General features: G+C 32.1%; 2 protein-coding genes across 4 annotated transcripts; both read left to right on the top strand.

Annotated features, from left to right (window-relative positions):
* Positions 6,445-8,007, top strand: LOC104723355. 3 transcript variants are annotated; one of them, XM_010441706.2, is made up of 4 exons: positions 6,446-7,182; positions 7,288-7,359; positions 7,636-7,677; positions 7,814-8,007. In XM_010441706.2, the coding sequence occupies exons 1-3, from the start codon at positions 6,589-6,591 to the stop codon at positions 7,639-7,641; spliced, it is 672 nt and encodes a 223-aa protein (XP_010440008.1). In that variant the 5' UTR covers positions 6,446-6,588; the 3' UTR covers positions 7,642-7,677; positions 7,814-8,007. The 3 variants fall into 3 exon arrangements, with proteins under 3 accessions (XP_010440005.1, XP_010440008.1, XP_010440007.1); XM_010441705.2 differs by having other exon boundaries at positions 7,809-8,007; XM_010441703.2 differs by lacking the exon at positions 7,636-7,677 and having other exon boundaries at positions 6,445-7,182; positions 7,809-8,007.
* Positions 13,797-15,343, top strand: LOC104723354 (homeobox-leucine zipper protein HAT1-like). Its single transcript, XM_010441702.2, has 4 exons — positions 13,797-14,216; positions 14,306-14,637; positions 14,728-14,807; positions 14,914-15,343. Exons 1-4 carry the CDS (start codon positions 14,066-14,068, stop codon positions 15,203-15,205), a joined length of 855 nt encoding a protein of 284 aa, XP_010440004.1. The 5' UTR covers positions 13,797-14,065; the 3' UTR covers positions 15,206-15,343.

Below are 15,385 nucleotides of genomic sequence, written 5' to 3'. Positions count from 1 at the left end.
TTATTTTTGATATTTAGGTATAAAACTAAATGAAATATTCAAAATTATAATCATAATTTTGGGGTAATTACATTATATTAATGATAAATATTATAAATATGTTTATATATTCGGGTTTAATGGGTACTCAAACGGGTACCGGATATTATCCGACCCTAATCCGAACCCACATATATTAGAAAATAGAACCCAATAAGGTTTTATAGGCAAACCCGTACCCAACCTGAACCCGGTTTTTCGGGTTGGATTCTAGATTAAGTATTCGGGTATAGTTTTTATGTCCAGGCCGAGGATCTCCGATCTCGACTCTCTAAACTAAAAGATGATTTTTTGCGACTGGATTGTCAACCCTAAAAGATGATTGATCGTGGATCTGTTGTTTTTTTGGGCCTTTTAGTTATGGGCTTTATTTTCAATATTGTATGGGTTTAGACTTTAGTCCTTCAAAATTATTTTAAACTACTCTAATATGAGAAAAGTAACAAAATGATATTTTACAAAAAAACATTTCGGCATATATTCTCTTTTCTACAAATTTTTGATATTTTTGTTCAATTCAATTTTCCTATAATACAATCTTATATTTGCAATGGTATTGACAAAAACTCTACAGATGTTTTGGTACAATAAGCTCAATTCTCACCTATGTAAAAACATGATCAACATAGATTCACTTATATTATATCAGGAAAAACATTTTGATTTGTATATCATTATTTATATTAATATTTTCTACCAATTTTTCTGTAAATTTTTTATATATTCTAAATTTGGTATGGTAAATAACGATACCAAATACAGTAAAATATCTATCAATTAATAAGGTCGGACCACAAAATTTTATTAATTTATAAAGGTTTTAATTTATCGATAAATTAATAATTTAAAAATAAGATACTTTGTTATAATTTACACTTTTATGGAATTTTCTTAATTTATAGTTCCGGCTATCGTAATATGACAGATGTCAATAGTTTACTAGATTATCCATGTGAAAATGTTAAATGTTTAGAAGTTCAGAGTTTAGAATAAATTGTTGTTACTATCTTTAATGATGAAGTCCAAGATGATATTGCGGTATCTTTAGAACCAATTACAATTTACAAGTAAAGAACTAACTATCGTGTCTTGGACGCACCACAACTTTTGGATGCAGTTTGAGAAAACAACACAAAAAGCTTTTGATGCAATGATAAAGATTACAGATAAACTCCAACAATAATGCAAATTCAAGAATAGGCAAACAACAATAGAATTATATTTCACTAATTTTTTTAATATAATTATTAATTTATGATATTTATGAGATTATATTTTTACATAAAATTTCAAAAAAAAGTATTATCTTATTATTTTATCGAATTGTGTCATTTTTTACACCGATCCAACTCGGGCCTAGACATTTTTTTTATTAATTTATAGTAAGTATTAATTTAAAAATTATTAATTTATAGAGGTTATATAGTAAGGTTGATAAAAATGTAGGTTTTCACTTTTTCTTTATTTGACATTTAACCTTTACATAATTGTCATATGTAATCTTGAGATTTTATGGTTAAAATATCATTATTTCACATCTCAAAAGAAATAAAATACATTTTTTATAATTTTTATCGTAATCCAAAAGAAATTATCATGTAATATTTCATTTGTTTAGCGTGGGCTAACACCTAGCTAAACTTTAAAAAAAAAACTCTTTAAAAAATATAATAAAAATTGATATTTCAAAGTAAAAGAGACCACAATCTCTCCTCCAATCTATCCCCTATATATTTTGTATGACTTGAAATTGCCTTCTCTTTTCCTTTTTCTCACTTCTACATTTACGATGGAGTTCTCCATTCTAAACTCTTTAATATTTCTAATCTTCAAGACCCATAACTTTCCAAAATTATTCTAATTCTTAAGATATATGTCTCAAGTTCGTCATGTGTACTCAAAGATTAAAGGTAAAACAGCTAGAACATTCATATATTATGCTTAACTATCATTTCGTGAAGAGGGATGTGCCTTGCAAGCTCATATTTTTACCCCCCCCCTCTTTTTGCTTAAGTATATATTTTACCGTCTAATGTTCCAAATGTTATTATTAAACATATTGCTTGAATAACGTTTGATCAAGTCAACAATGGAGCAAAAGAAAATGAAATGAAATTTGTAAAACACAAAAGAAAATTGAAGCAATCATAATGAACTTCTAATGTGTTTTCTTATTAAGTGTGAAAAGACTAGAAAAGTGATTAATTAGGAACACAGTGTTTTCTTTAGAAATAAAATGTAATCCTAATGATCTCTTAGGATAGAGATGTTAAAACAAGTTAGTGTATTGATGGTCTAAGTAGTAGAAGTTGAGTCTATACAGACCAATATTCAAATTTCTAGACATAATTTTTCTTTTTTGCTATATACAGTAGAACCTCTATAAATTAATAAGGTCAGGATCATGAAATTTTATTAATTTATAGAGGTTTTAATTTATCGATAAATTAATAATTAATTAATTTATCGATAAATTAATAAAATATTAATTTATGAAGAGAATTTTTTATCGGAAATTCAAAGTTTATAAGAAATTGCTGCTACTATTTTTCTAGGTGATGATGAAGTTGAAGAAGATATGACGATACCTTTAGAACCAGTTACACTAAGGAAACAATTATCGCGTCAAGAACTCTCTACAATTTTTGGATGCGATTTGAGAAGACAACATCAGAAGTTTTTGATGTGGTCAGAAAGATTAGAGATGCTCTCCAACAAGAATGCAAATTCAAGAACAAAAAACAATAGATTCATATTTCACTAGATTTTCTTAGATATATATATATACTAATTTATTTGATTATTAATTTATGATATTGATGGGACCATATTTTTACATGAGATTTTTAAAAAAATTNAAAGAAATTATCATGTAATATTTCATTTGTTTAGCGTGGGCTAACACCTAGCTAAACTTTAAAAAAAAAACTCTTTAAAAAATATAATAAAAATTGATATTTCAAAGTAAAAGAGACCACAATCTCTCCTCCAATCTATCCCCTATATATTTTGTATGACTTGAAATTGCCTTCTCTTTTCCTTTTTCTCACTTCTACATTTACGATGGAGTTCTCCATTCTAAACTCTTTAATATTTCTAATCTTCAAGACCCATAACTTTCCAAAATTATTCTAATTCTTAAGATATATGTCTCAAGTTCGTCATGTGTACTCAAAGATTAAAGGTAAAACAGCTAGAACATTCATATATTATGCTTAACTATCATTTCGTGAAGAGGGATGTGCCTTGCAAGCTCATATTTTTACCCCCCATCTCTTTTTGCTTAAATATATATTTTACCGTCTACTGTTCCAAATGTTATTATTAAACATATTGCTTGAATAACGTTTGATCAAGTCAACAATGGAGCCTGGCCGGAAATGATGATTTCGCTCATAAGAAGCTAGGTTTATGGGTTTTTCACACTCTCTTTGTTCCTTATTAATCCTCTTTGTTCCTTATTAATCCAATTTCTAGACAAAAAAATGTTTCAAAAAGATGTATTTTTATGTTATCTATACACACTTTTTAATAGTTCTTGATAATGAATTGTAAATTTCAAGAAAACTAACTAGATACTAGTATTAGTTTAGAGTTATAAAATTTGTAAAACACAAAAGAAAATGAAGCTATTATAATGAATTCAAATGTTTTATCTAAATAAGTGTGAAAAGACTAGAAAAGGGATTAATTAGGAACACAGTATTTTCTTTAGAAATAAAATGTAATTCTAGACCATGCTCAAGGTGTTAAAACAAGTTAGTGTATTGATGGTCTAAGTGGTAGAAGTTGAGTCTATACACACTAATATTCAAATTTCTAGACATAATTTTTCATTTTTGTTATATACTATACAAACTCATTTTGTTGATGTTATATTTTGACCCAAATTAGTCTTTCGTTATATTTGACACTTATATATAGAGCTGTTAAAATGGGCTGTCCACGTTCATTTTGACCCGTCCAATATTGTCCAATTTGATTTTGGACAAATAGCTATCTATGTCCATTAACGTCCGGTCCATTAACGACCATGCCCACTTATGTCCATATTTTTATGGGCTGTCCATGGGTGTCCATTGGACAACGTATAAAAGATTTTGTAAAAAAAAAAAAAACACAAATATCTAAAAACATATTTGTGTTTGTAATTTTTTCCCCAAATCGATTTTGACCTAGATTTTTAAGTATTATGGGCCGCCCAATGTCCACATTGTCCGTCCAATTTTGTCCATGGACAAAAACGGACCAAGACCATTTAGACCCGCTCCAAATATGGGCTTGTCCATAACCGGTCTATAATGATTTGGGCATGGACGGACCATGGACAGCCCATCCATTTTGACAGCTCTACTTATATATCACGTTTTTGGTTAAATTGGGGATTGTTTCTATTAGAGTACAGAGCAATGTTTAATACATTCAACCAATATATTTCGATAAGATAGAACTAAATAAACAATACTGTATTTTGTGTAATAGGCGCATGGATTATACATAAACAAAACATACTATTGTTAGTTTAATAGTCATGAAATTTGTCAACATTTTTTTTTTTGTTTTTTCGCCATGCCTTAGTATTTTGATTTTCTTCGTAACTGCTTTGCAACGATTGGATCCAAACTCCAAAAATTTGATCTTGCTTTCACAAAAGATATCAATAAAGTAATATATATGTCACTAGTACTATGAATCCTCCTCGATAATAAAAAAACCAGATGACCCTCAACTCCAAAAGCAAAATTGCTCTACAATTTAAAACTTAAACCCAATCATGAACAACCAGTCATGGCATTAAGTTTGTTATGTAAAAAAAAAAACACTTGAACTGGAATTATTTGGTGATGCAAGAGCCTGTGTCTTCCATCTGATTCGCCGGTGGATTAAGGATTTCGTTGGCGATCACATCGATGGTGTTCATGATGTTGATGACGCCATTGAGTTGTTCAATGGTCGTTGCATGTTGCTGGGCAAACGTAAACAGTAACTGTAGATTATCTACGACGACATGAAGCAAATCTAGCGCTTGTTGCTTCGATTGATTCAGTGCAGCAGCAGCATCCATGATAAGTGCAAGTTTCTGGGCAAAAGAAGAACCAAAAAATGCAAGTTGTTATCAAGAAGAAGAAAAAATTCCAGATTTAATATAGGCATAAACTATATATAGGACACATGAGTAAATAGAAACCGGACATGAAACAGAGCAGAGATACGCATAAAAAAACGTTTCTGGGCTATTAAGGAACCAAAAAAGTGAAATTTTCCTTCCATAAGAAATCACAATAAATCACAACTTCGTTTTTTTTGGGTTAAAGTATATATGAGAATCGTGATAAAAATGGAATCAATCTGAAGAGAAAAAAAAGCAAACACAGAGGTTCGGCGCTACTAGGACACATGAAGTAGAAGAAACGCATATATAGAAATCGGACATGAAACAGATAAAGAAACGTTTATGGGATATTAAATGAGAATTTCACTCCATAAGAAGAAATTACAATAAATCGATAGAGGAAAGAATTTGTGAAAAAGAATATTAAGAATAGGAAGAAAAGTAAAACGTGGATACAAGAATAGTAAATAATATTACCTTCGCGAAATTCACGCCGGAGGAGAACGATTCGGGAAGCGATTATAACTGATCTCTTTCTATCTCTCTCTCTCGAGTCTCGACTGGATCTCGACTCTCTCCGAGTTTGTGGATTGCCAAAAACCCTAAAATCATGCTTTTAGGTTGAATATGAAAGAATTTTAAAATAAATGATATTATTTTCCCTAAAATCATGAAAATCATTTAAAATATCATTATTACTCAAATCTTTTAGGAATATTAGATTGAATACACTTCCTAGTGTTTAAGAAATAGTATATTGACTCTCATAAAATATATAATAGAGATTACACATGTTTATATAAAGAATAGAATGATAATCTAATTAACCTAGTTTCTATAAATATAAGTTATGGTAATTAATAAAAAATTTACTCAAAAATATTATACATATTAGAAGCTGTAATGTAATGGGTCACTTATTATTACTCATATGCTTGTATCTAAGTGGCATGCATTGAAGAGAATCCTTTTAATTTGGTATGATATACATAAGTATTTCAATATTAATGATTTTTAACCTAATTAAACAAAGATTAGTCATTAGTCTTTGAAAATTCTATTATCTTTTTTCTCCATAACAATTACATATGTACTTTTAAAATACACGAAATTTGGTAAATTGGAAGTCAAGATACAGAGAAAGATCTAATAACAATAAATTTGGGTAAGAAAAAGTCCAAATAACAACAAATTAAATTCAAAGAAGAAAGACTTTGTAAGAAGAAAGAAGAAAAGAATCAACTAGTCTAAAACTAATTAAATGAAATTAAAATTAAAAACATAATTAGAAACTTACGCATGCACCACATTTCCTTAATCCTCCTTTAATTTGTACTACATCTCTCTCTCTTCTCTCTGCTTTGGCTTTTTGGTTGGTCTAGGGTTTTTGATCATCATCTCTCAGGTGAATAGGTCTTTGGTATAATCCCATCTCAATGTCTGCGAATTCCAAGTTGGAGAGGTCTGCTTCTCAATCGGCCGATAATACGGTGGCTGTCTCTAACCGTGTGGTGGCGTCACGGTCTAGTCGTCAGCCGCGGCTCTCTTTCTCCACCTTTGTTCAGTCGTCCGACAGCGATTACCCTAAGAAGATGAAATCCGATGAGGTTTCTCCGAAGAGAGAGGGAGCTCCGGTGTCGGCGAAGGAGAGAGAAGAAGCGGAGGAAGAGGAGGAGGAGGAGGAAGAAGAGAAGAGGCCATGGAATCTTCGACCAAGGAAGGCTTGCGGTGGTGGTGGTTTGAAGAAGGGAAACTGCGTACTCGCGGCGGAGGCGTGCGGCGGCGGCGGAGGAGCTTCGGAGGTGAAGAATCAGAGATCAGGAGGAGGAATGGAGCCGAAATCGAACAGGCAGAGAGGAATCCCGGCGGAATCACCCGGATTAGGCGGTGGTGAGGTTGCGAACGAGAATCACAGGCTTTGGGTTGCTCTGTCTAGAGACGAGATCGAAGAGGATTTGTTCAGCATGTGTGGGAACAGGCCATCTCGCCGGCCACGGAAGAGGACTAAAACGATGCAGAAGTATCTCGATGTAAGTCTTCATCACCAGGTGTTCGACGAAATGCCTCAACCTGAATACTTTTCCAACATATATTTATTGTTTCTCTTTGGCAATCCAATGTCTTTGCTCTTGTAGGTCATTTTCCCTGGATTGTGTCTCGTTGGGATGAATGCTGATTGCTTCAAAGTTTCCAATTCTCCGGTTAAGGTGTGTGCACATTAGCTTTGATCAATTCAATTGCTTTGCTTTGATTTAAATGCCTTGGATCAACCTACCCGTTTTTGCTACATTGATTGGTAGATAGTATGAACTGGATGAAAGTTCTGACCTTTAGTCCTATTTAGAGAAGATATGAAGTTTCATCATTATTATGCTTACAAAGATATACATTAAACCCCACATTTGTAGGCTTAATTTAGCTTTACATAATCTGATGGTTACTGCTACTTTAATGATAAAGAAACTCGTAACAACCATTTGCAGCGATGATCGATGCAAAGTAGTCTTTTGGTGAAAGAAAAAAAGGTGAATTCATCTCCCCTTATTGAGACTGTTCATTTCCATGGATATGGTGACGTTGTTATGTTATGCATTGCTTCATCTTTTTGAGGTTTGTGCCTAATTTGTTGGTACCTTTGTTTCTGGGTTTGTTGCAGGGTAGATAGGTATGCTGGTGATCGAGAATCCAGGATACACCACAGTAAAGGATAGGAAGAAGATATCTCAAATCTCAAGAGTCTCATAACAAACTTAGTAGTAATAAAAAATAAGTAAATATCGGTAAGGTTCATATATTTATAGATATAAATATATTTATAAAGAGAGAGTGAGCAAGAAGGGTTTGTTTTTGAGTTACTGATGATGGAATGCAGAAAAATCGGTTAGTAAGATGCGTTGAAGTTTTAATATAAATGGCAGAGCAAAACAACATATATATCTATGTTAAAAAACCGCAGTTTCTTAAAACTATTTATAACTCTGATTAGCACAGCAAATGATTTATTAAACTATTTATAACTCTTATTAACACATAACTGAAAAATGTATTACGGTTTCTAAGAGTTTAAATAAACCCTGCAGTTTGAAGGGTTATATGTACGTGGTATATAGATCAGGTCGTGCAGTTCTAAGCCTATTAAATGGTTCCGATAAGTAACAGTGTTATTAGAAACAGCTCTGAGCCTCTAATCCATGGATCATAAAGCGAAATAACTGATAAAACTGTTTTCAAAATTGCATACAGATTAGCCTTCGTTAATCGTTCATTTTGTAAAATAATGACAAGTGACAACACAGGAATTGTTACGGTTCTGCATTAGTGTTATACCAAAAAATGTGAAACTAAGAGTTTGTAGTAGTTTTTGCTTCATTGCTGGTTATTGATACCCAGTACTGAACAACAACAACAATTCCTGCATTAAGAAAATTGCTCACTGTTTATATTCATGTGATGAAGTTGCATATTAAGCTTAAAGACCTAATGGAGTAACTAAACCCCAATAAGTTAAATGGGCTGATATTCATGATTGCAAATCCAAAAGGCCCTATACACCAACTACGGCATCTCTTAGACTCTTACTTTCTTTTAGGAAATGTATTTCTTGTAAATTTTACTAGTAGTATTTAATTTGCAAGAGCATGCTTACTTTAAAGAAGGTTTGTTCCATTAATTATGAACTCTACTCATTATTACTACTATAATGGGAATGATCATTCCGGGGTTAGGGCATATCATTGATTATGTTAGGCCTTTTGTGTTTCATCACATAATGATTCTAGTCCACAATCATTTGACTCTCACCATTTACGCTCTTCTTCTACAGCGAAGCCAAATTGTCAGTTTGTCGGTTTTAATTATTTTTTTTTTTTTTTTAAAATAATTCCTGATTCAAAACTTAATCATTATTACAAAGTAGTTCTTGCCGAATAATTAATGAAGAGTATCATTCTCAGTGGGCTCCTCTTGTTTCCAAAAAGCCGATTCATTCGAGAACAAACTTTCACCGATTACATCACACACCCAATAAAAAAGGAATCATATACACTTTCAATCTTTTAAGTTTATTTAACATTAAAACTGTGAATATCAAATTTCAAACGTATTCAAACATTAAACCAAAAAAAAAATAAAAAAATCAAACGTATTTGAATCCAGACCCAAGTGTACCGCATGTTCATTTATTACAAAGATTACTTGTTTAGTGATCCAAAGTTGAGGTTTGGCAAAACCTATTATTATGATAGGTATTGTACTGATTTACATAATAAACTGATTGCTTGCTTAGTGATCTAAATTTGAGGTTTGGCAAAACGTATTACTGATTATATGGAGTAGATATATTAGTTATATTTTCTTAACATACCATTGAGATAATGCATGCAATCATGTTGAGAGGATGGTGATAGTAATTAACAAAATGATGTGATTGGTTATACAATACTTGTATATATCATTATATCATGTGCCATTCACTGCTTTATCTACGTCAGACACAGTCCTCGTTGTACTTAAAACTGTATCCCTGCAACAACCAACCACACACAATAGCACTCAAAAAAAATATTCCCCCTGTTCTACAAAAAATGTTCTACAAAAAATGATGTTTTGGGATATTTTTTATTTCATAAAGATTGATGCTTTGTAAACTTCAAAAATAATCATTAAAAATATTTAAAATCTTGAATTGTTATTGATTTAAAATTAAATAATATCTATTTAGTCAAAAAATATATATATTTAAATTCAGTAATTGGGATAGCGAGAATATGATTCTTTAGCCTGTCACCTAGTGGAAAATTAGGGTCTAAATCTAATTTTCCATGATTACCCTTCATTCCTACTAAAATATCAAACTTATTTTCTGGGTGTTTTTACCTTTTTTTATATCTAAAATATTCCGACCACTCAAGCCATATAGCATAGGTCGTCTAGTGTTTCACGTCTTCCAGAACCAGGCCCCGATTCATTCATACATGTAGTGACACTTAAAAAGTATATTGAGGATTTGCGGACAATGGTTTTACTTGAATAGTGTCAATTTTCTAGAATATGAAGAACATATTTTGAAAACACATGCATAGTAAATATTTGCATATAAAGAGAGATAGATTAGTCGGCTTAATTTTTTTACCTTGAACGTAAGTATTTTAAGCAACGTTTGCATGTGAGAAATCATTAGATGGGATTATATTATTTAAAGGTTTCGAAATGAGTCCGTACCCTAATTATTGCACGTGTCTCGCATTACAACCGAAAAATATTCCAAACGATATTTTGGTTAACCGATGAATCCACATGACTACCAGCTCACCTCCCATTGGGAGAATAAAAAATATGCAAGTCGAAAACATATGTTTTTTTGCAGAAATATTCCTCTTTTTGGCCTAGCAAAGGTTTCAAATCTTAACATCTTATAGATCCAAAACAAACGAAGCTGAAAGAAATGTATCTGAAAAAAAAAAATGTATCTGGCCGTTTCATTACTCTTCTAATTTGCAGTTCATTGTAAAAAAATAAAAAATAAATATAAATGGATATTTTCTGTTTGCAATTATAATCAAAATATTCTGATTTGGAATTAAAAGAAATTTTAAAAACTATGTTTCCTTTTGCAATCTCTCTTCTTTCTTATAAGTACTTTTTTTATATACACAAATTGGAAATGATTTGCAAGTCACTGGAATTTGGTTCTTTTATCTATTTTCCTTTTACGTTTTCAATTCCAAATAAAATTCATCACTAAATAAATACTTTGTGAATGTGACCAATCAATTAAAAAACACTAAAAGTTATACTAGTATAGATTTGAGAATGATAAAGAATATTTTTTAAAAAAATAAATATTAGGTCAAATTTCGTTTTAAAAGTAGTGAAATTATGAACAACCATTTCCAAGAAGGTCTACAAATTTCCCCTTACAAATCTCAGATGTGATAGCCACCTTTCAGAATCCCAAAGTGAAGAAGCCACCTTCTTCTTATTTTGAGAGATTGGAAGAGTCACTTCTTCCTATTTTTTTACTTATAGAATACAAGTATTTTAGGAAGGATGTTTGACCATGGACTAGGGACAACAAGGCAAGAGCATAGGAATATATTGACCCGAAATGCACGTGCGGGTGGACAAGAGCACACGTGTGCTTTGCTGTCATGGGTGGTGTGGTTCGCTTAGGAATGTGTGCGCCACGTCGGTTCCACATGGGAGGATATATCGCACGAGCCAACTTGGTCCTTTTCTTCGTTCTATTATTTTTTTTCAGTTACAAGCATTCCTTGAAGCTTCATGTTATACACCAACTATATTTATTTATTTAAAAACATAGATTCCCAAAACCATTACTGATTTAATCATGATGTTAGAATCTCAATAATTATGCATATGTAGCAGTTATATAGTTTATACCATTTGATGCGTTTAAATAATGTATAAATAATCAAGAATCAGACATTAATTTAACTATGTTATGAAACGTCAAACTCAAATTATCTTTCTTTTTCTTACTGCTTAATTACCCTCCTTAATTCTTGTTCGTTATGCCGATGTCAAATTGTCAATGAGTATATTCTTTGAAGTGTATAATAAATTTAAACATTCGAATGATTACATGTACGAGAATATATAATATTCGACTATATATAATGGTGAAGTTAGGTCCAAACATATAAAGTTCCCCAATGATGACATTAATCTACAGCCAATTCTGTAGAGAATAATTATTAAGCTAGCTACGCAATCAAATATGATTAACTAAATTGATGATAATTAGTCCTACTATAAAAGCAAAACATACATATACGCCTCAAATGATTACAACATTAGAAAATACGATTTGTATTATTAAAGTTTCTTTTATTAAAAAAAATGGATCTTAATTTTGCTTTAGACATATGTTTGACCGAGACTACATGTGTTTAAAACTTCATATAGGAAGTGGAGACATGACCTTTAAGTACTATTACTACTATATAAAATAAAACCAACAGACTTATATTGTCAATTAGTTAATTTTGAAACGAAGATTCATGATTTCTCACGTCAACTATATATGTAATGACTTTTTGGTTTTCAGAAAAAAAAAGTTATTATAAATGTAAGTATATTCATACTGCATTGGTTTCTTAAATAGAAAATACATCTTCTAAAATGTGATTATGAATACATTATTTATGATATCGTATAAAATCTCGAGCACAGTTAGATCATTAATGAGGAGAAGAAGTTAATTCATGTGGGAAAAAATGATGCGTATAATGATTACAACGAAACGAAGTCCATAAAATGATGAAGGAGAGCGTGGTAGCAAATGATAAGATGTCGGCGCGTGAGGAAACAAAAGAAAACGCACGGCCGGGTCGAGTGTTTTCGGGTCCCTTATCGTCGTCACGTGACATGACCCACCTGCCCATGTTCTCCTCCTCCTCTCTTGAGCCCAAAAAACTATTTGTGACACTCTCATTATTATAGTATAAAAAATCTAAATACAACTTCTTTCGGCAGTATTTACATTTTTTGGGTCAATGTATAGTTTTGGACAATCAAAATGAATGATTAATCTGATTAGCAACAAAACAAATAATATATCTATCTGATTATGCAAAAAAATTCTACAAATTCTGATTAGAAAGGAAGGAACTTTGAATGAACAAAGAGAAAGAGTCAATAAATATTGGAATTTTTATTCATATGGTGTTGTTATTGTAATGATAGATCCCACATCCCACATGGATATGATTGGATCACAACAGTTTGATTGGCCCACTACTTTGAAGGAGCTCAGATTCATGTGGATTGTGTTTTTGTACCTACCACTTGATTTAGTCCTTTTTTTTTATCCCCATCATTTCAACAATTAATCGCCAACTATCTATTTGATACTATCTGTTCTCATCCGTGTGTGATCTTGACTGATTGAGTTCTTCTGCAAGGTCACAAGTTTTTAGCACCAATAATGAGAAAAATCTAAATAATTATGTTTTGGTCTTTGGTCCGAAAAGATTATTGACCTAATTAAGTTCAGAAGTTCTTGGTTGATAATAACTTTTTTTATAAAAACTTGGCAATTTACAACACTGAATAATAATCCTACCAAAGTTAGCAAGACATGACATGAGTTACTACTTACTACACATATAAGTAAACTCTTATCATCACCATGATATATCATAGCCCTAGGCCTTGAATCTTGATAACTTTTTACATACATATACAAGTTGTATATATATTTTTTTTCTTTTGAACAACAATTTGTATAATTATATGAAGGTAAATAATGTCATGATGGAATTTGTGCCACATATATTCGATCCTCATTATAGACTTTATTTTTTTTTTCTAGTCCACAAATTCGCAAAAAAATAAAGTAGACATTGAAAAATATGAATTTAAATTTTAAAATTTTGAAAATAGACTTTGGATTCCATACAAATATAGAACTACATTGAGGTTATGGAAAAAGTAAAACTAAAGATAGGACTTATACTATTTACTAGAATAGTAAAGGAGGAAGAAGGAAACAGATCATAAAAGAAAAGATAAAAAGAGAAAGAGATGACAAAGAGGGAACAAGTTGGGGATATAATAATTGAGTTTATAGAAAGAGCATTATAGATTATAATTGGCCAACCTGCCAACATCTCATATCATTCACTTCCTATATTAATCCTCTCTTTCCCATTTCATTTCATTTCATTTCACATCTCTCTTTCTCTCTCTCTCTATAAGAACCCTAGCTAGAAGAAGGTTTCTCTTGTCTTCTTTACACTAACCACCACCACCACAGATAAAAATTAGAGAGCTTTTGAGGTAAAATCATCTTTAGATCATCAAGGTTTCTCTTGCATCTCTCTACCCATAAATATCAAAGCTTTTGCTATTCTCCTTTCCTACAAATCTTCGAGAACCTAGGAATATATCATGACGATGGGAAAAGAGGATCTGGGTTTAAGTCTTAGCTTGGGACTTGCACAAAGCCACCACCCTCTTCAGCTAAATCTAAAACCCACTTCTTCACCAGTTTCCAATCTCCAGATGTTTCCATGGAACCAAAACTTTGTTTCTTCCTCTGGTATGCTTCTTTCTTCATTAACAAAGTCTTAAAGCACAAAGAAAACAAAACAGATCTTGAAATGAACCTTTTCCAATTTTTTTTTGCAGATCATCAAAAGCAACAGTTTCTTAGGAAAATCGACGTGAACAGCTTGCCAACGACGGTGGATTTGGAGGAAGAGACAGGAGTTTCATCTCCAAACAGCACGATCTCGAGCACCGTGAGCGGCAAGAGGAGGAGTGAGAGAGAAGGAACCTCCGGTGGTGTAGGTGGTGCCGGAGATGACCTCGACATCACTCTTGATAGATCTTCCTCACGTGGAACCTCCGACGAAGAAGAAGATTACGGAGGTGAGACTTGTAGGAAGAAGCTTAGGCTATCCAAAGATCAATCTGCTGTTCTTGAAGACACTTTCAAGGAGCACAATACTCTCAATCCCGTAAGTTCATTTTATCCATCTCTATGAGCGTGGGTATTATTCTTTGTAAAATACTCTGTTTTAACAAGGGCTTTGTGGTAAAATATGCAGAAACAGAAGCTGGCTTTGGCTAAGAAGCTAGGCTTAACAGCAAGACAAGTGGAAGTGTGGTTCCAGAACAGAAGAGCAAGGTGAGTCAGAGATAAACACTCATTTTATTACACTATCTTGACCATTTTAACCCTTGAGAGTCATATTATATACAATACAAGCTGTTTTGTTAATCCCATAATATAGGACCAAACTGAAGCAAACCGAAGTGGACTGCGAGTATTTGAAAAGATGCGTTGAGAAATTAACGGAAGAGAACCGGCGGCTCGAGAAAGAGGCTGCCGAGTTAAGAGCATTGAAGCTTTCACCGCGGTTGTATGGTCAAATGAGTCCACCGACCACGCTTTTAATGTGTCCATCGTGTGAACGAGTGGCCGGACCGTCCTCATCTAACCACAACCAGCGGTCTGTCTCATTGAGTCCATGGCTCCAAATGGCACATGGGTCAACCTTTGATGTGATGCGTCCTAGGTCTTAACTTTTAATACCAGTTCTATGGGTTGTGTTACTTATGTGGGTCATTGTACTTTTTAGATTATTGACTCTCATCTCAGCTATGTATCCTTAAAAACCTTTTTTCATTTTTAAATTTACTTTAATCTGATTAAATTAGCTATTCTTGTCTTTTTGATGACAAACAAAATTATTAAAAAAAAAA

The sequence above is a fragment of the Camelina sativa genome, chromosome 11 (assembly GCF_000633955.1).
Source record: "Camelina sativa cultivar DH55 chromosome 11, Cs, whole genome shotgun sequence".
Taxonomy (NCBI): domain Eukaryota; kingdom Viridiplantae; phylum Streptophyta; class Magnoliopsida; order Brassicales; family Brassicaceae; genus Camelina; species Camelina sativa.
This window is presented reverse-complemented; position numbering and strand designations above follow the sequence as displayed.